Source organism: Maudiozyma barnettii, assembly GCF_903064755.1.
Source record: "Maudiozyma barnettii strain CLIB 1767 genome assembly, contig: KABA2_09, whole genome shotgun sequence".
In the NCBI taxonomy this organism is placed as follows: domain Eukaryota; kingdom Fungi; phylum Ascomycota; class Saccharomycetes; order Saccharomycetales; family Saccharomycetaceae; genus Maudiozyma; species Maudiozyma barnettii.
Genome location: NW_024545246.1, coordinates 441,548 through 467,850, shown reverse-complemented (window position 1 = coordinate 467,850; position 26,303 = coordinate 441,548). Strand labels below are relative to the sequence as shown.

The following is a 26,303-nucleotide window of genomic DNA, read 5'->3' as shown; positions in this document are numbered from 1 at the left end:
GGCTTTAGGAGAGAACAAATTTATCAATGTATTGTCCTTCAATTCGGACATTATATAGTAAAAAGGTCAATGCATGAGAACATACAGGTAACTTCAATGAATAACGTTTACACGAGCTGATCCATTTAATAATCAAACTCACTTTGTACGTGGGCAGATCGCCCTCTCTATCTCCCTTGTTTCTGCCCACCGCATTGTTGCCGTTCGCAACGTTTCCCAATTCATTAATTTTGTCATCTCATCGCCCGAGGATTGGTTTAGTAATATATTACTAAAGGGATCTGCATAACATCGAACTTCTGACTATACAATAAAGGAACAGCAGGCAAATTGTCCGCATATATATACAGACCATATATTTTACATCTTCGCACTAGGTCAAGGTTTGGTAATAAAAATACTGTTATATATAACTGTTTATGTAAAATGGCAGGCACGGTAGATATGGAAAATATGGAACCTGCTGGTGAACTACTGGTTCAAAATGAACCTCAAATTCTAGGTGAAATTATTAATGGTTGTAATATGTTAGGGCAGAACTCGAACCAAGACATTGAGTCTCATTATTCACGGAGAAGTTCTCGCGTTGATCCTAATCTTAATTGTGATGATATTAAGCGGTCAAATATATCAGACTTTGGACGGTCATTAGATAATAATACTGGGGCTGATGATATTAAATTACCTGAAGAAATGTCTTTAAATGATGAAAATACAACAGAACCCCTGACTAAAATAAAAACAAACCCATTTTCTAGACGATTACGGGACCAAAGAAAGAAGATAGGAATTAAATTCCTTGTGACAATTTTAACTTTTGCAGTTTTCATATTTACAATTTTCACATTATATCAAGGATCTAATGTGGATACGGAGAAATATTATCATAGGTTAAATTTTTTGGCTGTACTTCAGGATGATACAATAACATCAGAGATGATGGCACACCATATAGTACCGTTGGCTGATATTCTTAATGCTACGATTCAGACAACCCCTGGTAAATGGAGTGTCTATGACAGTAAAACTTTTTCCGAAAAATATGGCATTTTGATGGAACCTGAGGTAATAAATAAAAAAATAGTGGAAAGGGTGTACCATGAGTATTTTTGGATTTCCTTGAATGTTAAGCCTAATGCAACTATGCAACTTTTGAACTCGATTGTTAATTCAACGGCATCACCATTTAATACGACAAATATATTTGAAGTAACCTTTGAAAGTGGGAGAGACCCTACAAATATACCTTCAACTATCTTACCATTAGTTCAAGGTCTTGAAGCAAAGTTTAAAGCATATTATTATAACATATACTTACCAGCGATTTTAACTAATATAACAGAGAATGGTAATTACACCATTACTTCTAATTTCGATAATTTGGCAGCCATGGCTAATATTGGATTTTATTACAATGATTATAGACCATTCTATCGTCGTGGTTTAATCACACCTACACAAGTTGGTGTTATTGATGGCTTATTACTAACAGTTTTCCAATTCTTGATTTATTCACCATTGCATACGGAAATGTCTAAGTTACTTTGCCCCAGAAATTATATATTATACAGAATCTCAATTTCGTTTATCACCTTCTTTTTCATTTCCCTTTTTTATTGTTCCATTCCTGGTTTCTTTGGGTTTGATTATGGGAGAGCATTTGGTCGCGGTGGATTTATGGTATATTGGATGTCAACACTTTTATATATGGTCGCATGTGGTAGCACTAATGAAAATGTCATAAGTCTAATATTTTTATGGAAACCAGAATTTATGGGATTTTGGATCACAATTTTTGTAATGTTGAATGTGGCACCTTCGTTCTTCCCGATGGCCTTAGATAATGTTTTTTATCGATATGGGTATGTCATGCCAATCCACAATGCAATCGATATATTTCGAGTCATATTTATGGATACTTCAAGGAAGCATATGGGTAGAAACTATGGTGTTCTAGTTGCATGGATTGTAATTAATTCAGCTTTATGTCCCATTATTCTCAAATATGTCGATAAAGTAAATAGAAGAAGACAGATACAAGCTGTGAAGAAAAGTTCTCGAATTGATTGATTGGATATATATATATACAATCTCATAAGAAAATAAGAGAAGATGGGTTTATTTAAAATTACATATTACATTAGTAATTACAGAACTTAAATGGGCGTAACGGACATGTTTCTTTATTTTGAATACAACTCAATAAAGTATCACTAATTTCTTTATTTCCATATTTCTCGTGTATTAAGGATAAGTACCACCATATCTCTGGAGAATAATAAGCGTCAATGGATTTGATTAATGAACAATCGATTAATAATTTTAATCTTGCAAATGCAGCAGATTTGTTGACATCGTTCCCAAAGAACATTTCATAATCATCGCTAGCAAATTTATTTCTCTCATTACCATCTTCAATATTTTTTAATTTACAATAATCTATAAGTTGTTGCTCTGAAGTACTGGTTGTAGTTTCATTAGGGAATACAAATTCTGCGAATCCAATAATGGCATCAACGTTAAAGTCGTCAAAATGTAAAGCATCTTCAAATTGTCGGAATGATTCAGTAAATTTACCAATTTTAAGTAATAAATGACCATTCGTAATTTGGATATTGACATTTTTAAAATCCTTTGATACTGCTTTAGCTTCTTTAATAGCACCTTTAGCATCTTCTAAATGTGTTTTATCGTTCATATATAATTGTGCGGCTAACAACCATATCGATTGTAATAAATATTCGGGAGATCGGCTTAAAGGTCCTTCTTCATTACTAGGAGAGTCTCCAAACAGTTTATTATAGGATGTAAATAATTCTGGTAAGGATTCTAAAGCCTCCTCGGTACCGAATATTTCATTAATTAAATGTATTTCTGTAATCTTGATATTAATATATTGCCATTTGTTTTCTTTTGTAATATTCTTGGATTGTATGGAAGCAAATTCTTGATCCATCGCATTCATTACAGAACATATGATTTTATATGAAATTTCTTTGTCTTCTTGAATAGATCGACATAATGCTAATAAATGCCAAGCTTTGTAAAAAGTAGGATCAGCCTCCAAGATAGCATTCTCTAGGTATTCGATACATGCTTCGATTTGTCTCTGTTGTGCCAAACAATATGCATATTGGAATTGCAAATCTCTCAGAAATGAGTTTTCGTTACCATTATTATTTGTCATTGCTAAGGAGATTGCATTACATAGATACGATGATAATTCGTTGGCTATCAAGTAATCGAGACTTGCAGATCTAATGATATACAGAGTTCTCCATGCCTTGATCAAAATGTATGAGGTGGACACAGGTAAGACCAATCTTGTACCATTTGATAAGTATTTTTGCGCAACAGCAGGTTCGACAAGACCTAAATGATACATTGAGTATAATTTTTTCAGATTTATCTGTAATAATTCAGTAGTATGTTTGAAATCAAAGATATTTGGAATATTATTCATATCTGTAGTCTTTTGTAAAATTACTGTCAATGCGTCTATAATTGCTATCGGATCGGTATAAATATCTTGAGTATCGCTTGCCAATTCCAGTTCTTTATCACTATATTTAAGGTAATTGTTGAAACTTAATATACATTCACGAATCATATCCTTGTTCTCGGTACTTTTATCAAAGGCATTCAAACTCATTGAAGCTCTCGCAACAGTTTTGCTTTGGAATGTACGTTGAATAGAAGAGATGATAAGATTATGCCATTCAGGTGACAATTCTAACCCTTCAATTTCGAAATAGAAATGTAAACATTCATGTAATTGATTTAAATTGGCATTATTTGACTGAGCTGCTAATGGGAATTTTGAGCTATTGACAATTTTAGTAGCTATTGCTAAGAAATATGTATCATCGTCCTTTGAAGGTTGAGTTGTAGATAAGAAATACATGTAACAAACGAGAGGTGATTCACTCTTTGTTTCAGCACATAGTGAATTCAATGATCTTCCCTTTAACTTTCTCGCAATTAATGTAAGATAACTATGTAACAAACCTTGTGATAGTGGTGGAATTTCTTTAATATATTTTAATAATTGAGATACATATAATTCCCGCGGATTTTCACTTATTAAACCTTGATAGTATAGATTCTCGATATCTAACAATTTCCAAAATTCAGCATAACTCTTTGATTTACCTTTCTTAATTTTAGTAGCCTGTTTAAGTAACGACATTGCATTTGCGTCCCCTTGATGGTAAGCGATCACAGCTAAACAATTCAACAAAGTCTTCTCAACGATGCTGTACGCTTCCGGATCGCCTGCAATAGTAATCGACCCATCTAATGCGACTTTCAATCTAAGACATTCACTTTTCAATACTCGAGCCACGTCGTTTGAAAGTCCATCGCCTAATACGTGATAATGTAATCTATATTGCAGGGACAGCACGGTATCCAAAGTATGCATACCCGTTTCAATTGCAGAAGCACCCAATAGACGTGCCTCTAGGGCATCACTCACAGCATCTGTAATCGACATATCGTTACCCTATATATGTGCTTAATTGCTCTTTAGTGTGTGTTTAAATTTAAAATGTTCTTTCTTTATTGGGTGTATATTTTTCTATATATTTTGTTATATACGTATTTTAATTTTATTTTCACTTTTTTTTTTCAGTTACATAGAAAAGGTGAATAATGAATGAATAAAGAGATGCACAGTGGGTAAAATAGGTTAAAGGTCGTTAGTGATAGAGTTACTGAACCGCACACTAATAGGGTTGTTGAAGAATGGTTGTTTGTCTAGAGCTATTCTAGCTAAGTTTGCACTGTCAACAGTGGTCATTGTGACGAAAGCTCTGTGTCTTAATGTTCTGAAATTCAGTTTGATATCTATCACTTCGCCATATGTGGAAAACAATAAATACAGAGATTCTCTAGCTCTGTCGCTGGATATGGAGTCAGGAATACCACCAACATGCAACGTGTTGCATGGTTCTGGTTCACTCATTTTATTCGTCTGGTTCGTCTGTTATAAGGACAATTGTACATATATGGTATGGTATATATACTTGTTTGTTTATATTTAAATTTTTTCTTATTATATATATATATATTTATTTTTTCATTATAAATGTGAAAGATGTTTAACAAAAAGGGGGCTTCTACTTCTCTCATTCTTGAACAACCGCAATACCGTCCTTAGACACAACCTTCACAAGAACACCTTTGAAGTCTACAGGCATACGTTTCTGTAATTCGGCTACACAATCTTGTAATAACGCTAGACCTTCTTCTTTAGTCATATCCGGTCTATAATGACGATCTAATAATGAAAATGTATAAAACCCAGCATAACCATGTGCTGCATATGGTAAAGCCACTTTAGTACCTAGATAATCGATTTGGTATAGTTCAGGTATATTACTAGATGTATCATATCCAGCAATTAATACATTAGCTTGGTATGGTTTACGTGAACGAATACTTTTGGCCAATTCTTGTCTGACAAAACTAGCTGTAGCCTGAGGGGATAGTTCGACACCTTCACGGGTAGTATATAGTTGTACGTTAGCTTGAATGTATTCTGAAAAGTGAACTGTATCACCAGCTTCCCCAGTGAACCCCATTAGACAATGAGGTGAAAGTGAACGAGTCTTATCGTCGGAATCCTTCAACACAGATATTCCTCGTGTAACCGCCTTTGATGTAGCTAGGATTACACAATCCTGTACTCTAATCCCTAATATAATATCCATATTTTAATAAATTGTATCTGTGTGTGTGTTGGTACTGTTCCTTGGCTCGAAGTTAATCAATTCACTTGCAACAAAAATGGTACGCTATCCTATATAATAATTGAACGATTACTGAAATGGTAGGTAGCAGTTATATATGTGTTCTACTTCTAGTAAACGAATTGAACTCGAGTAGTAATGGCTAAATGGATTTTTTCCCTTTATACTCTACCAGCTTATTAGTGTGATAGTATTTGTCTTTTGCCACCGTCACTGCAATAATTAATTTGATATTTTTTTTCAGCGTTTAAATGGCGGGCAGGGAGAAAAGTTGAAGCAAGTGGGTTACCCGGGCTAGGGCTGGGGCGGTTTTTTCAAAATTTCAAAATTTTGGGCGCAAAGCGCCCTGCTTTTTTGGGGGTGCCCTGCTTTGGGGGGCCGGACCGACCAGGGTTTGCGGAGGGCTCTCAAGATGCAGATAGTGACTACTTAAAGGCTTTCTTGACAAGATGGCGACAGATCCTTAAATGGTAGGACAGCAGGTGGCTACATGGTGTTTTGAGGATGTGGTATCTCTAGGTTGTTAGGAGAACAGAGTATTGGCATAGGCTTGTATGGCGGGGGTTCAGTAGAGTCATGTTGAAGTAGCGAAAGGGATGTTACAATATAAGTGAACTGTAGTTCTTAAATTAGCGGGCAAATATATGCTCGAACAACTTCCCTTGGAGAACTTTCCAGTTACAAGTCTGTTTTCAATCTTCAACCTCTCTTTTACTAGTTATTTGTAAAATTGACGGCTTATTTGTGCGACGCGTGAAAAGTTTCATATAGACATTTATTTTAATTGAAACATTTCGTGTTTACCAATATAAATAAATACATATATATATACATCAATACAAGAATCTCATTCGAGAAAAGGTGAATAAGCAACGATAAGATATCAGTTTCAACAATGGCTACTACAAATGGGACCCCCTCGGGGCCAAGTTCCTCCGATATGGAGTACTATTATCGTAAATTGTACCCTTTTACCGATATTTATCATTGGTTAAATCATTCGATGACTACTTCAAAGGATATGACTCATAGGGAATTTGCTATGGCATTCCGCTCAGGTGCATATAAGAGATACAACTCATATACTTCTATCCAGGAGTTCAAACAGCAGATTGAACGCGCAAACCCTGATAGATTTGAAATTGGTGCCATTTATAACAAACCTCCTAAAGAACGTGATACGATCTTGAAGAGTGAAATGAAGGCCTTAGAGAAGGAATTGGTGTTTGATATTGATATGGATGATTATGATAGTTACAGAACGTGTTGTACTGGAGCAATGGTGTGTTCTAGATGTTGGAAGTTTATTACATTGGCTATGGAGGTCATGAATATAACATTATCTGAAGATTTTGGATTCAAGGACTTCGTATGGGTATTTTCAGGGAGACGTGGTGCACATTGTTGGATTAGTGATAAACGTGCTAGGCAGATGGGTGATCTTCAAAGGAGGAACATTTTAGACTATGTTAATGTGGTCAGAGATAGATCTAATGAAAAGAGACTTTCTTTAATGAGGCCGTATCATCCTTTACTTGTTAGATCATTGGATTTATTGAAACCTCATTTTTCTGATATAATCCTTGAAGAACAAGATCCATGGGCAGATGACGCCAATGCATTTGCTACTTTGCTAACCGCATTGCATGATAAATTATTGATGGATGCTTGTCGTAAATATTGGACCGAAAACCCAGGTAGATCTTCAAAACAGAAATGGAGTGATATTGATGTATTAGCATCCAGTGAAGTTAAAGCAAATAAAAGACATGATTATTTGCTCAAGTTGAAAGAATGTAAAGAAGACATTATCCTACAAACCTTATACCCAAAACTTGATGTTGAAGTCACAAAACAAACAATCCATTTATTGAAGGCACCTTTCTGTATTCATCCAGCCACAGGTAATGTTTGTGTTCCCATTATTGATGGATTTGAACCTAGTCAGGCTCCTAAACTGATAGGATTACAAGAAGAGATGACTGAACATAATGATAATGTTAAATTCACATCTTTACAAAAATTCCTTGATTATTTTGAAAAATATGTGAATCAAGTCATTGAAAATAATTTAGATTCAGGAACAAAAAGAGAATACGAAGAATTACTCAAATAATTATAAAATTTATAGATATGTGTATGTATATTAACACTTATATAATTATACAGCCATCGTCTTTATTAAATTTATTTTTGGAAGTGATTGCAATTGATTGGTGACCTGCATCATGATGCCATTTTAAGAGTTGATATTCTTCATTATATAGAAACGTCCCAGATGATGTCCCAATATCTACACGATCTATATCAAAATGATATTTCGGTAGAAATATGTACGTTGCGTTCTTAGTTGTGTTAGAAGCATTGGAACTTGCTTTAGCGTGTATCTTTAATGCATAACTTTTCATCTCAAGATCAAACTTTGCAAAAATAAATCGTCCATGTATTTTTAATGGGAATGGTCTTACCAATGCATCTGTCCCACGGAATCCATTAAAATCAAGGTCATTCAGGGGAGGAGTAGGTGGCCATTTGATATCATCAAATGCAGTTGTCTTGGTGATAAATTTTGATCCATTAGTATTACCACTACTGCTACTAATTAGGGATTTCACACTTAATGAAGGGGTTCCCGATCGCGATGTAGTTTCATGTGATATATCTTTGCGATCATCATTTGAATATATGGAGAAATCTTCATTATTCCAATTATCCCCCCAACGATGGCTATTTCCCGAAGAATAGCACCAAAGACTAAATGAAAGATTATTCCCTTCTAATGCATGTGCAATGGCATTCATGGCTTTTGTTTGAGATGTATAGTCACCTGACAAGTATGCTTTTTTATTATCCATATCATATGGCATCCCTATTTCGGTAAAAAACGTTGGTACATCCTTCCCTAGGATTTCATGTACTTCTTGTTTCATTAATTTTAATTGTGATTGGAATGAATCACGAATTCTAGATTCTCCTAACACTATACTAAACATTGGATTTGAATAATTACCACGAACGATCCCAAATGTGTCCACATTAAAAAACCGACTCCAGGTCTTATACATAAGAGATAGTCCATCATAAAAATGGCAAGCACATATTGTCTTCCCAATGATAATATCGAGATGTCTCAAGTGAGGAGGCGATCTAAATACTGGTGGTTGAATCAATACAAATGATTCTTTATCTATATGTCTAAATGCACGATGGAAATTGTTAAAATAATGGGTAAAAAGATTATTCATGAAATATCGTTCGTTGACAACTAAATCTGGAGCAATAGTGCCTGGGTTATGTAGTTTAGAAAAATAATCAGGCTGTAACAATTTTGGTCCAGATTGGTCAATCTTCCATACTTTATGGAGTCTCCATATACAGATCCCAGGTGTCCATTCTTCATTCCTAGACCAACCATATTTGGAATCAGCCGCATCTCTTTCATCCTTTGTCAACCATGCGCTTTCACCTTCACAAAGGACATTTTTCGTTCCAGATTTCGAAGGTCCAAACACGGTAATTTCATATCTATCGATCGTTGTATTAATACCTTCCCCTAACATGAAAGACTGAAACCCTGTTGGGGTAGACCCAAGTCTTAAGTTTCTCTCCTTTTCAATCTCATTCAAATTGGTGGTACCTATATAACCATGACTTGGTTCATTCATACTTTCTAACCCAATAATACAATTGGATTCAAACAACTCCGGTGCTCGTTCTTGGATTCTTTTATAAAACTCCAATATCGCCTTCAAGAACGTCTCTTGTAAATAATCTTGAATATTCATACCGTTAATCATACATTTAGGAGCAAAATGTTTCCCACCAAAGAATAACGTAAACATAGTTTGACAAGCCAGCTTGTAATAATTGGTAGCCCATACCATCTTCGGGAAATCATTGATGTTATCCTTACCTGTCTTTGTATTTATTAAAGTGTTATGAACAATAGCTGCTTCATTCCTTCTAAATCTTTTCGGTTGAAAACCGGCACATAATAAAGTCCAATATGGTGCACCAGACCCACCTGTAAATCTAGACCATACATCCTGATGTGGATCAAGATAAACATAAACTCCACCAACATGATCAATAATTTTCAATACTTCTATAATGTAATCCATAAATTCATAATCGTATATTTCGGGACCTTTATGTTCAATTGATTCCCAAGTAAACGGGAATCTGATATGGTTAAAACCTAAGGATTTCAACCTATTGATATGTGATTCCACTTGGTCCAGAGGAAAAGGATGGTTGACGAAGCTAACATCATCTGCTAAATCCCAAAAATTATCATTCTTTAGTGATACATGTGAAGTTAGGTCAGGTTTAGCAGGTAATTTCGCATTAGGGTCTAAATTCACACCTCTCAGAACAACAACATTACCATCTTTATCACAGAATTCACCTTTCTTTGAAATGAACAATTTTTCAGGCATCTCTCCTTCTGTAATAATATTTATTTGATTTCCCTGGAATGGCTATTCCCCTTATGAAAAAAAGGATAAATAACTCAATAACTAAAAAATCTTTTTAAAAGATAACGAAGGGTTAAAAAACAAAGGTGTATTACCAGTTTCCCAACCAAGGTTTGAGTCAAAGATCAAACTGTTTGAACAGAAATTGTTCGATTATTATATTAATAAGATAGTTTACATCATTTATTATTAGTTGCAATCGTTTAAAACAAGATTTGACATAACAGATATGTGAGGCTATTTCCAATATTAATATATTTGTACGGATATTTCTGAACGATAATATCATTAGATTTAACAAAATTTTAAAGAAAAATACGAACCAGGTCAGGTGATCACAGATTATTAAATAAAAAAGGAAAAATAATCACTCCGATACGGGGAGTCGAACCCCGGTCTCCACGGTGAAAGCGTGATGTGATAGCCGTTACACTATATCGGATAGTAACTTATAAGAAATTTATCATTACTGCGATAGTAATCTCCTTTATAATTTATGATTTGTATGAGGAGATTGACTTTACGGTTATTTTACAGATGTGTCAACCTTTACTTGGGTATTTAGTGTTAAACAGAGTTGCTGTTGTTAAACTGCTCATCTTTTGTGCATAGTAACGTTGGACTATGTAGCTCCAATAAACCCAATGTAGGGGAAACGAATACTACATTATGCAGTATATATCATGTGTTATTATATATACGACAGTGCAGCACACTCTAAATTCTACTTATATTGGCTACCTTCTCCTTCAGATAGACTAAGCTAATGCTAGCCTTTTTAGTGCTGCCGCTACATCTCAACAGTAATTGCCTTTGGTAATAAGAGAAACAGAGTCTCAAGAAAACCAATAATATATAAAGACAGAGAATTATATTAGTTATACAATCGACATGTAATTATAAAAACCCACCTACAATTACAATTACAGTAATAACAAGTATGTTTAGCTTTCTTAACGTTAGAACTCAAGTTACACCTGCACCTCTCTATCTAACACAAAGTGTAATGAACGAATCCAGACCTAACTCTACCGTGCGTGATACAGTTTAGTTCCACCGAACAAAGCACATTGCATTCAATGGGACCAATCAATCCTAAAGAAAGTCGAACCCTTCACGAACTAGATTACGACATCCTTTCCTCCCATTTATGGACAGAAAAGCAAAGTGGTGTGTTCCAGAGAGAATTAGAGACGACAGAAAAACGCGTCAAACGGCAAAAATAAATGCACACACAGCCTATACCGCACCGCACCGCACATGATGGCCACCCTCACAAGGAGAAGAAGCACTTAGAGGGAAAAATGAACGCGAATAGGGAATCCGTCCAATGAGGAGGTCGAGAGACGGCGAACAGAGTATCCGTTCCTGTAGCAACTGGGGTTGTCGTTCTCCTCGTTCTCAAGGGTTCTTCGAAGTATCTATCTTTTTAATAAATTGTCATGATGATGATATATATATACAGTACCAATCGAGATACTTTTCTTCTTCTCTTTTTTGGCTTGCTTGTTTCCCATTATTTTTTTTTTTAAAGAAATTAATAAACTGAACAGATTACTATCAACATACACCCACACAACTCCCATTTATTTACAATATGTCCGTCGAAGAAAGAACTTTCATTGCTGTTAAACCAGACGCTGTCCAAAGAGGTCTCGTATCAAAAGTCATCGAACGTTTTGAAACTAGAGGTTACAAATTAGTCGGTATCAAGATTGTTCAAGCCTCCAAGGAATTACTAGCTAAGCATTACGAAGAGCATGTTGGGAAGGCATTCTACCCAAAGATGGAGTCCTTCATGAGTTCTGGTCCAATCGTCGCCATGTGCTGGGAAGGTAAGGACGTTGTCAAACAAGGTAGAAGTATGTTAGGTGCTACTAATCCATGTGCTTCTGCTCCAGGCACCATTAGAGGTGATTTTGGTATCGATCTAGGTAGAAACGTGTGTCATGGTAGTGACTCTGTTGAGAGTGCTCAAAGAGAAATCGGTTTATGGTTTAGAGATGAAGAATTAGTCAACTGGACCTCCAATCAAGCTAAATGGTTATACGAATAGATAGATTTATAAAAGTATAGAAATATATACGTATTATTACAATGCTGCCTCAATACAAACTGTAGTATGGGGAAAGAATAAAAGAAATTCAAGGAAACGTATACATGATACACATTTGTATTAAAGTTATTGTTATTATTTATGGTTTGACTACGTACTTCATTATTATATAATCTCTGATTATATAATAATTTTTCATTTTTAAAGTTGTTCTTTTGTTTCTGTACCCGGAGGAAACATAAAACAAGTTAAGGGCCGAGGGAATCTTTCATCCCTTAAAAATCGTGAGTGTATAGCATTACATAAACGTGAAATCGATAATTCCATCTGCTTTTCGATAGTAATAAGAACAGGGAGAGGTGATAGTCATACACTGTCTCCAGTTTTTACTGATGTGTATATAAGTAGTGGTAATTTAAATAAGTGATATTTGCTCATGTCGATGTAATCCTCTCAAAAAACTGAAACAAAATATATATACTCACAAATATATACATACAATTAAAAACAAAACATGATTATGCAAGCTATTGTTCGTAAACAGTTAGGTGTAAGAGCCTACAGTGCCGCTTCTAAAAAGCCAAATGCTTTCGAAGAAGCTGTGGTGGAAGGTAGAAAGGGTCCAGTTGTGGCACTTGTGCTAGCTGTTGCAGGTGCAGTTGTTGGATTTAATGCCTATAGAGCCTCGGATAAAACTAAAGGTATCAGAGGTATTTATAGCAGAGATAGAAACATTTAAACATATGTATTATTCATATAATGTATAAATATATATATATATATAATATAATATTCTTTCAGTTGTTCTCGTTATTCATTCTGTCTTGGTAACAGTTTCAGTCTTTGGTTTATTTTGCTCATCGAAATATTTTTCTGCATTTGTCACTTGTTTTTGTAAAGTCTCTACATCAACCGTCTTAGCATCTAATTCTTTCTTTAATCTTATGATCTCGCTATCATCTTTTTCTTGTGTCTTCTTATTACTAATTAAATCTTGATATTTAACTAATCTTCTTACGATACTCATCACAGTAGGGATTCCGACCATGAAATACAGTATAAACCCAGAGATATAGACGTTTCTTTGATTATAAGCCCTGGATGCCAACGCTTGAGTCGGGGTCACCGCATGAGAATCATACTGATTAGCAATATTCAATCTATCATCTTGATTATAATTTTGATGACGATACAACGTTACATTGACCTGTGCTCTCTTCCACGAGTCTATGAATAACAGACCAACAATTATGGATAGTATGATAGTGACAGTCTTCACTTGTTGATTATGGTACAGTCTTTGATAGGTGTTGTATAGCAATTTTCTGATCTTGTTAGGTAGTGGCAATACTAACACAAACAATACAGCCATTTCTACTGTCAGTAGCGCAAATAACAATGTAAAATATAAACTCATCTTGATTATCTGATCTGGATCCGTTGAGTTGAATCTACTTGGCACTACACGTCCAGGTCCACCACGATATTCCCTCAACTTCCCAACCCTTTATTCATATATATATATATGTTGATACCTGTTGCAGTTAAGGGAAAGTGGCGAAGTTTCCCTATAAAATTGTGACGCAGCGTGAGGGTAACACACCATCCCCTTTCAAAAACCGCGGGAAGCGGCAGCCCAACGGGATAAAATGGTGTGGGTTTTCTGTATGCAGCAGCAGAAAAATTGAATATCAGGACACTTTCGATATCGATAGAATGATTAGTTGACTGATTGGGAACTGGGTTACATTAATTATGATCCATCGATGGCCTGGTAAAGTAATTCGTTTGTTATCGGCATATAGTTCTTGTGTTTTTTCAGTACATTACCGTTGTTATATTTGACAGTTATATATGTATGTATGCGTGTGTATAGATATATATATATTACTACTCGATGATAAACTTGTTAAGTTAGAGTTAAATTTGTGAATATTGTTAATTTGTTTTCTGCTAAGAAGTGAAACAAAACAAAAATACATGAGGTAATATTAAAGCAATTATATATTCTATTCTCTTCCTCAGTACGCTTAATTAGTTGTTGTTGTTTGTTTGTTTTTGACTCATTCATCACTCTAGGGGAATAATAATAATAAAAAAATCGATTTTACAGGGATGAATAACGATTATAAGAATGGACAAGAAGAGGTTCCATTGCTCTCAGATAAGGGAAGCAGTAACAATGCTAATAATAGACGTGCCTCAACAGTCTCTACACGAACATCTGGCTCTAGACGTAGTGGGTCTACGAAATTGATTAATAACCATATTACGGATTTTGAAAATGTAGATTCTTGGGGGATTTTACATGAATCGGACACAGATTATGATTTGGAAAGGGCAGGTAGAATAGCTAACTCGAACACTTTCATAGATCACAGGCCAGTCATGAAGACAACTGATAGTAGCAATACGAAACCTAGAAGCGGATATAATGTGACAACACCGTTAATTAAAAAGAAAACTAGAGCTTATAGCGTATCCAGTGCGAAATATAGTAAAGATAGCAAAACGACAAGTATTCCAAGAAGAGATACTACCTCGAAAATAGACACTTTAAGACATAGTAAGACTCATGCTGTCGGCGATGACGTGGTGATAGATGTGGACGCCCTGTTACAGGATGTACGAAAGAATAGATCAAGGGATAAGAAGTCTCAGCTGTCGAATCTTAGTAGTAGTGAAAGTGATGAGGATGTCGGGTTGGATGAAGAGGACGAATATAATTCTAGACCTTCATCGAGAGGATCCTCATCGAATTCGTCACTGGATGATGTATGTCTGGTGTTAGATGATGAATCTGATAAATCAAAGAAAATGTGGCCTGATATATCAGTGTTGGAAGAATATTCAAAGGAAGAGACAGCAAGATTGAGAAGACAAGCGATAGAAGATGCAGAGGCATTCCATTATCGGTACGATACTGAGGATGATGATGTATTCAACAGTTCTTTACAAGATATGAGAGAAACTAGCGGTTTTAATGAGGATCAGGATCTAGTGAGTCCCATCGTGTCTAATAATAGAGAACGAATCTTGTTCTCAAAACCTATTGTCACTAATATTGATGTCCCTGAATTAGGTAACAAACAAGTCAATGAAGCTGCGTTATTACGTTCAGGTAGATTAAGACCTAAAAAAATTGCACCATGGCATTTAATGCAACGCCAAGGTTCAGCAAATAATGCTCAAAATAAAGATATTATAATGAATGGTGATGCTAGGGCAAAATTAGAAGATAAACAAATGAGAGATAATTTTCTTGTTGGTAGAAACATTCAATACCCGCCACATATCATTTCAAACAATCCAGAACATTTTAAATTCACGTATTTTAGAATCGATTTAGACTCCACGGTGCATTCACCAACTATTTCAGGTTTATTACAACCTGGTCAAACATTTGAAGATTTGTTTGTGAGTTCTGTGTATGGTAATACCAAGAATAATAATAATGGTAACACCACTGCAAACTCCATTGCACCACAGAAGGAATCTTTACAACAACCATTACCAATGAATTCCAATGGACCTAAACGTGTTCCATCATCTATTAAATTTCAATCGGTGTCACCTTTGGATACAAGTGCAGCTGGAACCGTTACAGGAGTTCCAACAGCATTAGGTCATATTAACAATGGTAATAATAACAATAATGGGAGTATCTTACAATCTTTGAATAATGGTACATCGTTGTACAAAAATATCTCAGGTGTATCGACTATGATTGAAGATGATGTTGCTCCTTTTTGGTTGGATGTAAGTAGTCCCACTGAAGAAGAAATGAAAGTAATTAGTAAGACATTTGGTATTCATCCGTTAACCACTGAGGATATCTTTTTAGGGGAAGTTAGAGAAAAAGTTGAATTATTTAATGATTATTATTTGATCTGTTTTAGAAGTTTTGATATTGTTGCTGAAAAGCATACAAGAAGACAAAAGGAGAAAACTAATGGAATTGATTCTAATGGGAACCCAACAATGGGATCTGATAATGGGAATCGTGGGTTACTAAATTTATTAAAGAAGTTTTGGTCAGGAGATAAGAAGAATCAAGATGAAGTGACTAAATTATTAAAGAGACGTGCTTCCACGATGTCTTACAGTAGTAGTTATAATGGGCCATCGTCATTAAATACTAATAATACTCATAATAATCCTGTAAGTGTTAAGAGTGCATCTAGTCATAATAGGCGTAAATCGATTATAAAGAAAAGACAAGAAAGAGAAAGATTTAAAAGAAAATCCGGTGATCGACATAAACCAAGGGCGGGGGAATTAGAGCCTTTGAATGTATATATTATTGTGTTTCGTACAGGTGTGTTAACGTTCCATTTCGCACCAACTCCACATCCAATCAATGTGAGACGTAGAGCTCGTCTCTTGAGAGATTATTTGGATGTGACAGCCGATTGGATTGCGTATGCTTTGATTGATGATATCACAGATGCCTTTGGGCCTATGATTGAATTAATTGAGGATGAAGTTTATGATATTGAAGATGCGATATTAAAGATGAATAATAATGATAGTGACAGTGATAGTGATTTAAGTTCGAGTTCGGATGATGATGATAATAATAATTCCAGTTCCGATGGTGACAATTCCAGTGAAAATGTTGGATTTTATCGTAAATCTTCCAACAGACGTCGTATCAATCGTAATAATAGCACTGTAGGTGGGATGGGTATTCCACGTAGTATTCCGCGCAGTGGTCGAAATGGTGTGTTTAATGGCAATGGTAGACGATCCAGTTATACAAATAGTTTATCGAGCGGTCGGACGAGGTCCTCGGTGACATTCAGTTCGAGTACGAGTTCTAGTTCGTCTGGTTCATCGGGAGCGTCTACTTTCAATGCGAACCTAATTGGATGGAAGAAGAAAGGAGATATGTTGAGACGTATTGGTGACTGTCGTAAGCGTGTGATGAGTATTCTTCGATTACTTGGTGCGAAAGCTGATGTGATCAAAGGTTTTGCCAAGAGATACAATGGCCAATGGGACACCACGGCGCAAGCCGAGATTGGGATGTATTTGGATGATATCCAAGATCATATCATTACGATGGTCTCGTCGTTGAATCATTACGAGAAGTTACTAAGTCGGTCACACTCGAATTATTTGGCACAGATCAATATTGATATGACCAAAGTGAACAATGATATGAATGATGTACTTGGCAAAATCACTATATTGGGTACGATTGTGTTGCCGATGAATGTCATCACTGGTTTGTGGGGGATGAATGTGTTGGTGCCGGGCCAAGCCGAGGAATCGTTGAGATGGTTCACTAGTATTGTCGGAACAATGGTTATCTTAGCGTACATTGCGTACATCTACACAAAGCGCAAGTTTGGTTTTTAGGCAGCAGAGAGGGAGAAAATGCATTAGTTAAATCTATAAAAATTTTGTCTTATATATATATAGACTTATGTAAGAGAACGAACGAACGAACGCGGGAGCGGTGGTTATTGCTATATCAACTTTGTATCCTTTACCGTGTCTTTATTTAAATTTTGTACTTCCTGCTGTCTAGCTACTTCGTTATGAAACTGTTTGTCCTTTGGCACGTTGACCTTGGCGACCGTCTCCGTCTCCGGATTCAGGGACTCCAACTCAAACGTCGGTGGAGTGTTCATGTCTGAGAAAGCTCCATTGAGGATCAGATAGGCCAGCACTAGCAAAGCAGAATACGCCGCGATCACTTTCAGCGATCTTGAATATTTGCCAAACACACTCGACGACTGCCTGTTATCATAGTTCCCTGATTTTTTGTACCGTGGCAGCAAGTCCTTCTTTCTTCTAATTCCACCCTGCATAATTTGTCACAAAAGCCCAAGCTCGAGCCCTGTAGTTCTTGCTGATGTTGTATGTTTATCTAGATTTCTGTCTAGATAAGCCAATTGCTATAGCAATCGATATATGGAAACGTTGAAATTTTATAATTGACATCACGACACCCACACACCCACACCCATGTCGTCACCGGGCACGACAGCACCCACCCACACACCCACCACGACCAAACCCAAAACTATATTTACCAACGCAGCAGCAGTTCCAGGAACCAATTTTCCCCAAATGGAAATAGGCTACTGCGGCAACCCAACCCCCACGACACATGCTAAAATAAGGGGGCCCACCCACCCCCACGCCATGCCCAGCTACCAAAAACCAAAAACAAACGGCCAAAAACCCCACTCCGCGCCGTGCACAGTGACGACGGCGCCCGCGCACCCTCCGCCCGCTCCAGCCCCCACCTCCCCGCACAACAAACAACCGCACAGAGAGAATGCTCACCCTAACAACCGGCTTAAATCACCGCCCACCGCCAACCACCAACCGACGGGTAACCCTAGCCGGGCGCCCAGTGAAGCGCACGCACAACTGCGCGCACCCCGAGTGAATTTCGCTCGCAAACCGCAAATTTGCACGGACTTTCCTGGAAATTTGCGCTCGTTGCACGTTGCGCACTGTGGGAAGAATGCATAATTTATTCAAAATGCCCACAGAGCCTGGGTGGAGTGTGTGACGTGCCCGCGCCCTTTAAAGGGCAGAACAGACAGAACAGACAGAACAGACAGATCTTCTGGACGGTTGTCGTTCGGGAAACGCAGATTGGACTGGACCGGACTGGACTGGATATATAAAAGGAAGCTGGGAAATTGGGAATTGGTGACGGTGGGGTATAAAGGAACTTCTTCCATGGCAGGTTTGGAAAAGGGAAGGGCAAGAACAAGAACTAGGTTAAGCAAAAGTGAAAGTGAAAAATTTACTGATTAGTGCTTGTTTATATTTTTCAGTTCAACTCGTACAGTTATGGAATCTACTCTGTTTGATACGTTATTAAGTAATGAATCCATGTTCACAGCTAACGACAACAATTCGGCCGCCAAAGATATAGCACTGGATGCTGCGGATGACACGTTCTTGAACAGAATGGAATCGAGTGTGACCCCTGTGAATCAGGCCGACACGACGAAACACGGCGATGCAATTGTCGACTCGCAAAATATTAACGATAACTACACTCTAAATAAGGATTCTAATGCAATTGCTTCTGCTGCTAATGCAACTACAACTGCAACTGCTAACAGACCCTCTTCAAATAGAGCTGAATCGTACTCGTCATCGACTACAAAATTGAATACTGCTAATAATAGCTATTTGGATTTGCAAAATTTGAATATTGGCGGAAATATTATGGAGTCCATCTCGACTCCCTCGATGATGAACGATTTGATGGCGTTGCTAGACGAAGAAGCGGAAGGTAGCAGCAATATGGTGGACCTGCACATGGTGTCTCCAAAGGCGAAAGAAAATACCAGTACCAACAACATCAACAACTACACTGGCACCAACGAGCCCGACTCGTTTGTTCAGCCAGCAGACTTGCATACAAACAGCCTGATGGCCTCGGGCAAACCGTTCCAGAGGAAAAACTCGTACGTGGAAGACCCGGTCTCGTTCAATAATAACATCACGTACGGCGGAAGAAGAGCAAGTGAGTTGGTCACCACGGGCACAAATGGGAATTCAATGTTTGCAGGCTCAAATTCAAGACTCTCGATCTCGGATTCGCTGGATTTTTGGGATATGACAAATAATAACACTGGCAGTAGTACAAAGTTTATCGATGAAGGGATTAGTCAGGCTCTTAATGATTATAATATGAACTTCACCGGGACGGCCAATCAAAGAAGAAACTCGACGAAATTGAACCATAACATCACGAACATTCAGGAAAATCCATTTGATGAATCGATCGATTCGAATATCTTAAGTTCTCCAAGACAAAATAATCGCCATTCAATTGCCACGAATATACTACAAAACTTCTCATTCCAACCAATTATGAAGCCAACTACTAACAACAACAACAACAACAACAACAACCACACGAAAATTGAGAATTCGAATAGTTTGTCCATGTCGCCCGACACAAGAAGCAACGATTTGTTCTATTCCTTATACAACCAGACGGAACCAAATAATTTGGACCTGTATAATCTCTCCATGTCAAGTGAAGACATCTCTACAACGAATAACAATAATAGCGGAAATATGATCCCTTTGCAACCTGATGAATTGCTATCCTCTCCAAGGAAGAAATTCATTAAGCCTTCAATGATGTTATCTGAATCGGCTTCATTGTCTGCAAAATTGGCAATCACAGGCTTGCAAAAGAAACCGGAAACTTTCCCAACTATCGACACTCAGGCGTACCATCATCCAACAAAGATTGTGAAAAGAAAATCAATCTCGTCATCGTCAATACCTGCAAATTCAAGATCAGAAAATAGAAGAAGAAGAAAATCTACAATCGGAATTACAAACGCAACAAGTGGGTCCAACACTATAACTCCCCTTAATAATAATAGTACTGGTAACACTGGTAATGGCAAATTAACTTCTTCATCACACACAACTTCTCCAAGAACCTCGACTTCTGCATCTACTTCGAAACGCAATTCAATTGCAAATTTAAACGCGGCGTTACTAGAAGATCCATCAATTAAGCCTTTCCAATGCAAAGATTGTGAAAAAGCCTTTAGAAGAAGTGAACATTTAAAGAGACACGTCCGGTCCGTGCACTCTACAGATAGACCATTCCCATGTATGCTGTGTGAAAAGAAGTTTAGTAGAAGTGATAATCTATCACAACATCTAAAGACTCACAAGAAACATGGCGATTTCTAACTGTCATAAATTTTTAAAAATATAAAAGAGTAAAAAGTAAAAACACATTTTTTTTCTTAAAAATATATTTTCAACTGTAAAAAGAATAACCAAAAAGAATAAAAAAATATTTCCCTCTTTCTCTCTCACTCAATTTTACATACATTCATTCCAACTTTATATTTATATACTTTATATAGACACACACAAATAACTTTTAATTTAACGTGAAGATGACATTTCAATAACAATCCGAATGAGTTGGTTGATTCTTTTGAACTTTCGCAGTCTTCTTTTTTTAGTCACAATTGAATGGGTTCGCTCAATGGTTATTTATCGTCATTGTTCCGTGCATGAAATAGCATACACGAAAAAACAAATTTATAAAAACATTGCCAGTGAATAAGATTATCTAATGTAATCACATTTAGGAAGACAGTTTTCATTATCGTTTTTCTTTGTTCAAATGTTCTGAATTATATTAATAGACAATCACAACCCATAGAATCATTTTGATACCATAATATATGGAGCGTCAATTCCCCTCTCTGTTAAAGGATTCAGAAATAGCAGAACGCATCGCTAAACAGCAATCTCCTAACATTGATCTAATCACATCAAACTCACAATGCATACCCACATACCATACACTAATTGAGCAAAATCTATCAAGTCCAATTCAATCGGATTTGAAATCGTTCGTACGACCTATCAGTCGTTTTGATCAAACGAAAATGATGATTAATGATTTTAAGATTGGCTCTACTATTGGATCTGGCCAATTTGGTAAAGTATTTAAAGCATTAGATCAATCAAACCTAAAGAAGAAACGTGTTGTAGCATTAAAAAGAATTAATAAATTAAAGCCTAAATATTCGATGAATCAATTGATGAGACAAATTTCATATTGGAAACAGTTTAATATTGAAACAGATGATTTAGACGTTGATTTAATTACAATGACTATGAATGTAGATCGTTGTCAGTGGGAGATATATCTGATGAAAACGGTGACTTTTGCTAATAATGGTAGTTCGAATATTGTAAAATTTATTCAATGTATGGACTCCGTAAAGAGTAAAGATATCTGGATTGCATCAGAATGGTGTAACTTGGGAGAGTTGGAATGGAAACGTTCTACCAAGGACAGTATGTTGAATCAATGGCAATTTGTATTAGATGAAGATAGTGATTCCGTAATGGATTTTGCAATTAAGGCTATTGATGATTTAAGTAAAGGGTTGAGATTTTTAAATAAAGTAGGTTGTATTCATCGAGATATTAAACCTTCTAACATTTTAGTGGATGGAATTCAAAAGAAATTAAAAATATCTGACTTTGGTTGTGGTTTATTGATACCTGAAAGTTTACCATTTAAATATGATTCTTTAGAGAAAATTAAATTAAAACAATTGGAGATTATCAACGAATGTTTCGAAAAGGAATTGAACAAAATCATTGGAACGCCTGCTTTTGTTCCTCCTGAGCTTTGTAAATTCACGACAGATGGAACTACAGACGATATCATCGACAATCATACCAAAGTTGTTAAGGATGGCTTTAAACTTGATATTTGGTCTCTGGGAGTCACTCTATTTTGTGTTATCTATAACGAATTACCATTTAGTGGAGAGAATGAATTTGATACATATCATTTAATTAACTCTCAAAAAATGTCAACTGATAAAAGGGATGACAGTTGGCTCAGTAGACTGGTAATAAATGGAATGTTAGAGAAAAATCCCAATAGGAGAGTTGATGTTAATGATGTAAGAGATTTGATACATAAAAATAAAATAAAAAAATCTCCATCTATGAATAAACTTGGTGATAATGCTAAGAATTCATTGAAAAAATTTTGGAAAAAAATATCAAAATCAAAATCAAAGAGAAGTTTATCATTAGATAAAAGCAACGTCGTCGACGATTCGAATTTGTCAAGAATTACTTCAAATACATCCTTTTCTTCTGGGTTTGATGTATCGGATGAACCCATAAATATAACTGATTTTATTGACTCTTTGACAACTAAATTACCTGCATCTTCTGATGATAATGATGAACTCAATCGCATAAATTTAGATGCTCATGACACCGGGGAAAATGAAGTGACAACTCGTCGATCTTCTTTTTCTACTACTACTTCTCAATCCACCCCATCGTTGGATATACCAACTCCAATCAAGAATATGATCAAAATAAAAGCTTCTCCAGAAAAGGCAAGTATAGGTAATTCTCAAGTCCCCACAGGAACAGATCTTCGTACTGGAAAAAATATGTCAAACAACTCAGCAATTAAAATGAAATTCTCTAAAAACATAATTAATTTTAAGAATTATATTCAAAATGATCAAGACGTCGGGAGTAGTGATACAATCGATCAGATAAAGGACTACTTGAATTATAAAGGTGATTTTACATAATGTACGGAAGCATCATTGTCAAATAATATTCACGATATATATATTGATATATCAGTTGTAACATTTACATAATACATAGAAAAATTCCATTCGTAAAAATATTATTATTACAATTTAAATATGCATATCAATATTATATACAATTATTATCTGTTATTCAAGCACATATTTTTCTGTTCTCTTTAAAATTCAACGTCCCATATACAAGTGGGGCCGAACTTATCATAATTTTCTCTTGTAACATAATAGACGTCTCTAGAATGAGTAAAGACTTGTTTGGCTACAACTTGACCTCCAAGGAATTGAATTTCAGCGTACCCATATTTCTTCCATTCTGGGAAATATTCAGCGTATTTGGCAAGCCTTATTACAGAAGGTGCTTGAACATAATCAATATTTTGAATAGCAGAAGTTATCATATTTTGGAAAGCCTTAGTAGCTTTTTTCTTATTGTTACCTGTCTCGGTAGGGTCTCTATGAGCGTCTTCTCTTTCTTCCATTTCAGTTTCCGGTTCAGTAATTAAATGATTTTCTATTAAACGGTTCAATAATTCTTCCTTGAACCCTTGAATAGATGATGTTCCACCAATAATGACAATATTTTCCCAAACGGCCTTTAATTTAGATGTATCACTAATTTGACTCAATGTAATACCTACCCTCCTTGAGATGGAATTTATCAATTGCTCACATCCTTGAAATCTTTCTTTACCTACTTTAATGTTATTACCGTTTGTGTCCCAATAATAGTTATATTCTAATTCTGCATTGGAAACGTTTTTCTCTTTTTTACTACGTTCCCTTTCTTCTAAGACTTCTCTAGCGTCACGACCACTAGTCACAAGATCAGCCACATTAATTATATCCTCATCATTACCATCACCATTGGTGATACTATTTTCTAAATCATCTTGATATCTTTTACGAACAGCATTATCAGTCAATACTTCAAAGATATTTGATTTTTTTAAGGATTCTATTTGATCCAGGGACAATTGTGGTAAATATTTATCCTTCAAAGTTTCTGTAATTGAATTACCACCGATAGATAACGATGATGTTAAATGGTTCATTGCTGTGTAATCTACAATTGGAATAATATCCGTATGATTTCCACCGATATCAATAACACAACAATTTTGTAAAGAAACCATAGCGTAAGCAGTTGCGACAGCTGTAGGTAGTAACATCATGTAATTAATCTTTAATTCTTCAAAGATAAAATGTGTAATTTTTTCTAATTGAAATTGAGACCATGAATGTTGTGTAATTAATAATAATGGAATATTAGCTAATTCTATATCAAATGCATTTGGGTTATTTTTTGATTTCTCAGCCAATACAGATCCATATATTGTCTTTAACAATTGTAAGAAAGCCTCAATATCCTTAATTTCACCATTTACTATTGGATAGATTGTTTCGATGTTACTATTGCCATCATCCTTTGACGACAAGTAATTACCTGTAGTTGAATCTTTATATATGCATGATGGAATCTTGTAGTCTGGAATCATGAACGTTTCATCATTCACTCCAAACTGAACTAAAACGTGATCCGATTTGGGATCTATAATCAATATGCTGTCAGGTCTAAAGGGAGCCATTATTCTTTCGGATTGGTAGTTTGTTTACGTCGAGGTAATTTAGTAGCCAAGATCAACAAATACTGATAATAATAATGAAATTTGAAGAGGAACGGGGGCAAGCTCTATTGTGTTTAGACGACTTCCAAACTGTCTGACTCAAATTGTAATCGACTTGTTAACGAATTTCTAGTTCTTCAAGACTTCAAACCTTGTTTGCGTTTCAGTTTCCAACATTGAAATTTCTCAATAAACAGAAAGAGAGAGAGGGAACTTCGCGATTGTTAACTTTTTCGCTTTTCTCAAAGAAACTGGAAAGATTGACAAGTTCGGTGATTGTGCGGGTAAGAAGACACGAAATGGATGATTGAAACAACAACAACAACAACAACAACAACAATACAAGAAGAAGTTGTTGGTTTTATAAATTGGTGGCGACCTGTGTTGAAGGGTGGGTAAGAACGTGTTGTTGTGAAGTACCAGAGAGAAAGCAAGAAAAGAATGCAGAGTCAGCAGTGGTTTGAAGGCGACTCGACATCGTTAATAGACGGATCAACTAATAGGACGCTAAGTAATTCCAATAGACTGAATCAAATAAATGAGCAAGATCAGATCAATGAGCGTGCCAGGCAATTGCTAGAGAGGACGAGGGAGAGGAGAGACAGGCTTCTACGGCGAGGTGTTGATGTGTTGGCTACAAGACCGTCGATATCGCAACCACCATTGGAAGTGGCAGCTCGATATCTCAGTGGTGGACCAGTCACACCTGATAGAAATCGTCGTGACTTAATAAATGAGAGGTATGACCGTGATGATGATGGTTTTAATTATGACGTTCAAAGGGACGACGATGTGAGTGAACGATATATGCCTAGGTGGGAGAAGCAATCACCACATAAAGTAATTAAAAGAGCCAAAAATAAACGAAAGAAACAAAGGATCAATAAAGAGATTCAAAGTAAGATTGACTCTATGAAGTCGCATATGGAAGAAGCCAAGTCGTACACAAAGCCAAGCAATCTTGCATTATATGAGATACGGAAATATCAACGATCTACAGATCTATTACTTTCTAAGATTCCATTCTCACGTTTGGTGAAGGAAGTGGCAGATTCATTTACTTTTGAAAATGAAGATCTTCATTGGAATTCGATGGCTATCCTAGCATTGCAAGAAGCCAGTGAAGCGTATCTTGTTGGGTTATTAGAGCATGCGAATTTATTGGCGATTCATGCTAAGAGGGTGACGATCATGAAAAAGGATATTCAATTGGCTAGAAGAATACGTGGTCAATTCATATAGATGATTATAAAATATATATATGTATA

The 26,303-nt window shown here is 36.0% G+C and overlaps 15 protein-coding genes and 1 non-coding gene across 16 annotated transcripts; 8 read left to right on the top strand and 8 right to left on the bottom strand.

Annotated features, from left to right (window-relative positions):
• Positions 1 to 426: 426 nt before the first annotated feature.
• Positions 427 to 2,070, top strand: KABA2_09S04906 (SNG1 family protein; the record flags this gene model as incomplete). The annotated part of the gene is made up of 1 exon (XM_041552358.1): positions 427 to 2,070. One exon carries the CDS (start codon positions 427 to 429, stop codon positions 2,068 to 2,070), a length of 1,644 nt encoding a protein of 547 aa, XP_041408292.1.
• Positions 2,071 to 2,140: 70 nt separating this feature from the next.
• Positions 2,141 to 4,495, bottom strand: YPP1 (Ypp1p; the record flags this gene model as incomplete). Its single annotated transcript, XM_041552357.1, has 1 exon — positions 2,141 to 4,495. One exon carries the CDS (start codon positions 4,493 to 4,495, stop codon positions 2,141 to 2,143), a length of 2,355 nt encoding a protein of 784 aa, XP_041408291.1.
• A 195-nt stretch (positions 4,496 to 4,690) lies between these two features.
• MSL1 (U2 snRNP complex subunit MSL1) lies at positions 4,691 to 4,966 on the bottom strand (the record flags this gene model as incomplete). The annotated part of the gene is made up of 1 exon (XM_041552356.1): positions 4,691 to 4,966. One exon carries the CDS (start codon positions 4,964 to 4,966, stop codon positions 4,691 to 4,693), a length of 276 nt encoding a protein of 91 aa, XP_041408290.1.
• Positions 4,967 to 5,129: 163 nt separating this feature from the next.
• PRE1 (proteasome core particle subunit beta 4) lies at positions 5,130 to 5,714 on the bottom strand (the record flags this gene model as incomplete). The annotated part of the gene is made up of 1 exon (XM_041552355.1): positions 5,130 to 5,714. One exon carries the CDS (start codon positions 5,712 to 5,714, stop codon positions 5,130 to 5,132), a length of 585 nt encoding a protein of 194 aa, XP_041408289.1.
• Positions 5,715 to 6,648: 934 nt separating this feature from the next.
• PRI1 (DNA primase subunit PRI1) lies at positions 6,649 to 7,869 on the top strand (the record flags this gene model as incomplete). Its single annotated transcript, XM_041552354.1, has 1 exon — positions 6,649 to 7,869. One exon carries the CDS (start codon positions 6,649 to 6,651, stop codon positions 7,867 to 7,869), a length of 1,221 nt encoding a protein of 406 aa, XP_041408288.1.
• Positions 7,870 to 7,906: 37 nt separating this feature from the next.
• On the bottom strand, positions 7,907 to 10,192 carry EGH1 (hydrolase; the record flags this gene model as incomplete). Its single annotated transcript, XM_041552353.1, has 1 exon — positions 7,907 to 10,192. One exon carries the CDS (start codon positions 10,190 to 10,192, stop codon positions 7,907 to 7,909), a length of 2,286 nt encoding a protein of 761 aa, XP_041408287.1.
• Positions 10,193 to 10,601: 409 nt separating this feature from the next.
• Positions 10,602 to 10,673, bottom strand: KABA2_09S04774. The gene has a single exon. It is a non-coding gene; the product is annotated as a tRNA-Glu (tRNA).
• A 1,155-nt stretch (positions 10,674 to 11,828) lies between these two features.
• On the top strand, positions 11,829 to 12,287 carry YNK1 (nucleoside diphosphate kinase; the record flags this gene model as incomplete). Its single annotated transcript, XM_041552352.1, has 1 exon — positions 11,829 to 12,287. One exon carries the CDS (start codon positions 11,829 to 11,831, stop codon positions 12,285 to 12,287), a length of 459 nt encoding a protein of 152 aa, XP_041408286.1.
• An 814-nt stretch (positions 12,288 to 13,101) lies between these two features.
• On the bottom strand, positions 13,102 to 13,704 carry YET1 (Yet1p; the record flags this gene model as incomplete). The annotated part of the gene is made up of 1 exon (XM_041552351.1): positions 13,102 to 13,704. One exon carries the CDS (start codon positions 13,702 to 13,704, stop codon positions 13,102 to 13,104), a length of 603 nt encoding a protein of 200 aa, XP_041408285.1.
• A 698-nt stretch (positions 13,705 to 14,402) lies between these two features.
• On the top strand, positions 14,403 to 17,651 carry MNR2 (putative Mg(2+) transporter MNR2; the record flags this gene model as incomplete). Its single annotated transcript, XM_041552350.1, has 1 exon — positions 14,403 to 17,651. The coding sequence occupies one exon, from the start codon at positions 14,403 to 14,405 to the stop codon at positions 17,649 to 17,651; it is 3,249 nt and encodes a 1,082-aa protein (XP_041408284.1).
• Positions 17,652 to 17,761: 110 nt separating this feature from the next.
• On the bottom strand, positions 17,762 to 18,106 carry KABA2_09S04686 (uncharacterized protein; the record flags this gene model as incomplete). Its single annotated transcript, XM_041552349.1, has 1 exon — positions 17,762 to 18,106. The coding sequence occupies one exon, from the start codon at positions 18,104 to 18,106 to the stop codon at positions 17,762 to 17,764; it is 345 nt and encodes a 114-aa protein (XP_041408283.1).
• A 157-nt stretch (positions 18,107 to 18,263) lies between these two features.
• KABA2_09S04664 (uncharacterized protein) lies at positions 18,264 to 18,779 on the top strand (the record flags this gene model as incomplete). Its single annotated transcript, XM_041552348.1, has 1 exon — positions 18,264 to 18,779. One exon carries the CDS (start codon positions 18,264 to 18,266, stop codon positions 18,777 to 18,779), a length of 516 nt encoding a protein of 171 aa, XP_041408282.1.
• Positions 18,780 to 19,148: 369 nt separating this feature from the next.
• Positions 19,149 to 20,987, top strand: MSN4 (stress-responsive transcriptional activator MSN4; the record flags this gene model as incomplete). Its single annotated transcript, XM_041552347.1, has 1 exon — positions 19,149 to 20,987. The coding sequence occupies one exon, from the start codon at positions 19,149 to 19,151 to the stop codon at positions 20,985 to 20,987; it is 1,839 nt and encodes a 612-aa protein (XP_041408281.1).
• A 506-nt stretch (positions 20,988 to 21,493) lies between these two features.
• ELM1 (serine/threonine protein kinase ELM1) lies at positions 21,494 to 23,389 on the top strand (the record flags this gene model as incomplete). The annotated part of the gene is made up of 1 exon (XM_041552346.1): positions 21,494 to 23,389. The coding sequence occupies one exon, from the start codon at positions 21,494 to 21,496 to the stop codon at positions 23,387 to 23,389; it is 1,896 nt and encodes a 631-aa protein (XP_041408280.1).
• Positions 23,390 to 23,571: 182 nt separating this feature from the next.
• Positions 23,572 to 24,996, bottom strand: ARP9 (Arp9p; the record flags this gene model as incomplete). Its single annotated transcript, XM_041552345.1, has 1 exon — positions 23,572 to 24,996. The coding sequence occupies one exon, from the start codon at positions 24,994 to 24,996 to the stop codon at positions 23,572 to 23,574; it is 1,425 nt and encodes a 474-aa protein (XP_041408279.1).
• A 480-nt stretch (positions 24,997 to 25,476) lies between these two features.
• Positions 25,477 to 26,277, top strand: CSE4 (centromeric DNA-binding histone H3-like protein CSE4; the record flags this gene model as incomplete). Its single annotated transcript, XM_041552344.1, has 1 exon — positions 25,477 to 26,277. One exon carries the CDS (start codon positions 25,477 to 25,479, stop codon positions 26,275 to 26,277), a length of 801 nt encoding a protein of 266 aa, XP_041408278.1.
• Between the last annotated feature and the right edge of the window lie 26 nt (positions 26,278 to 26,303).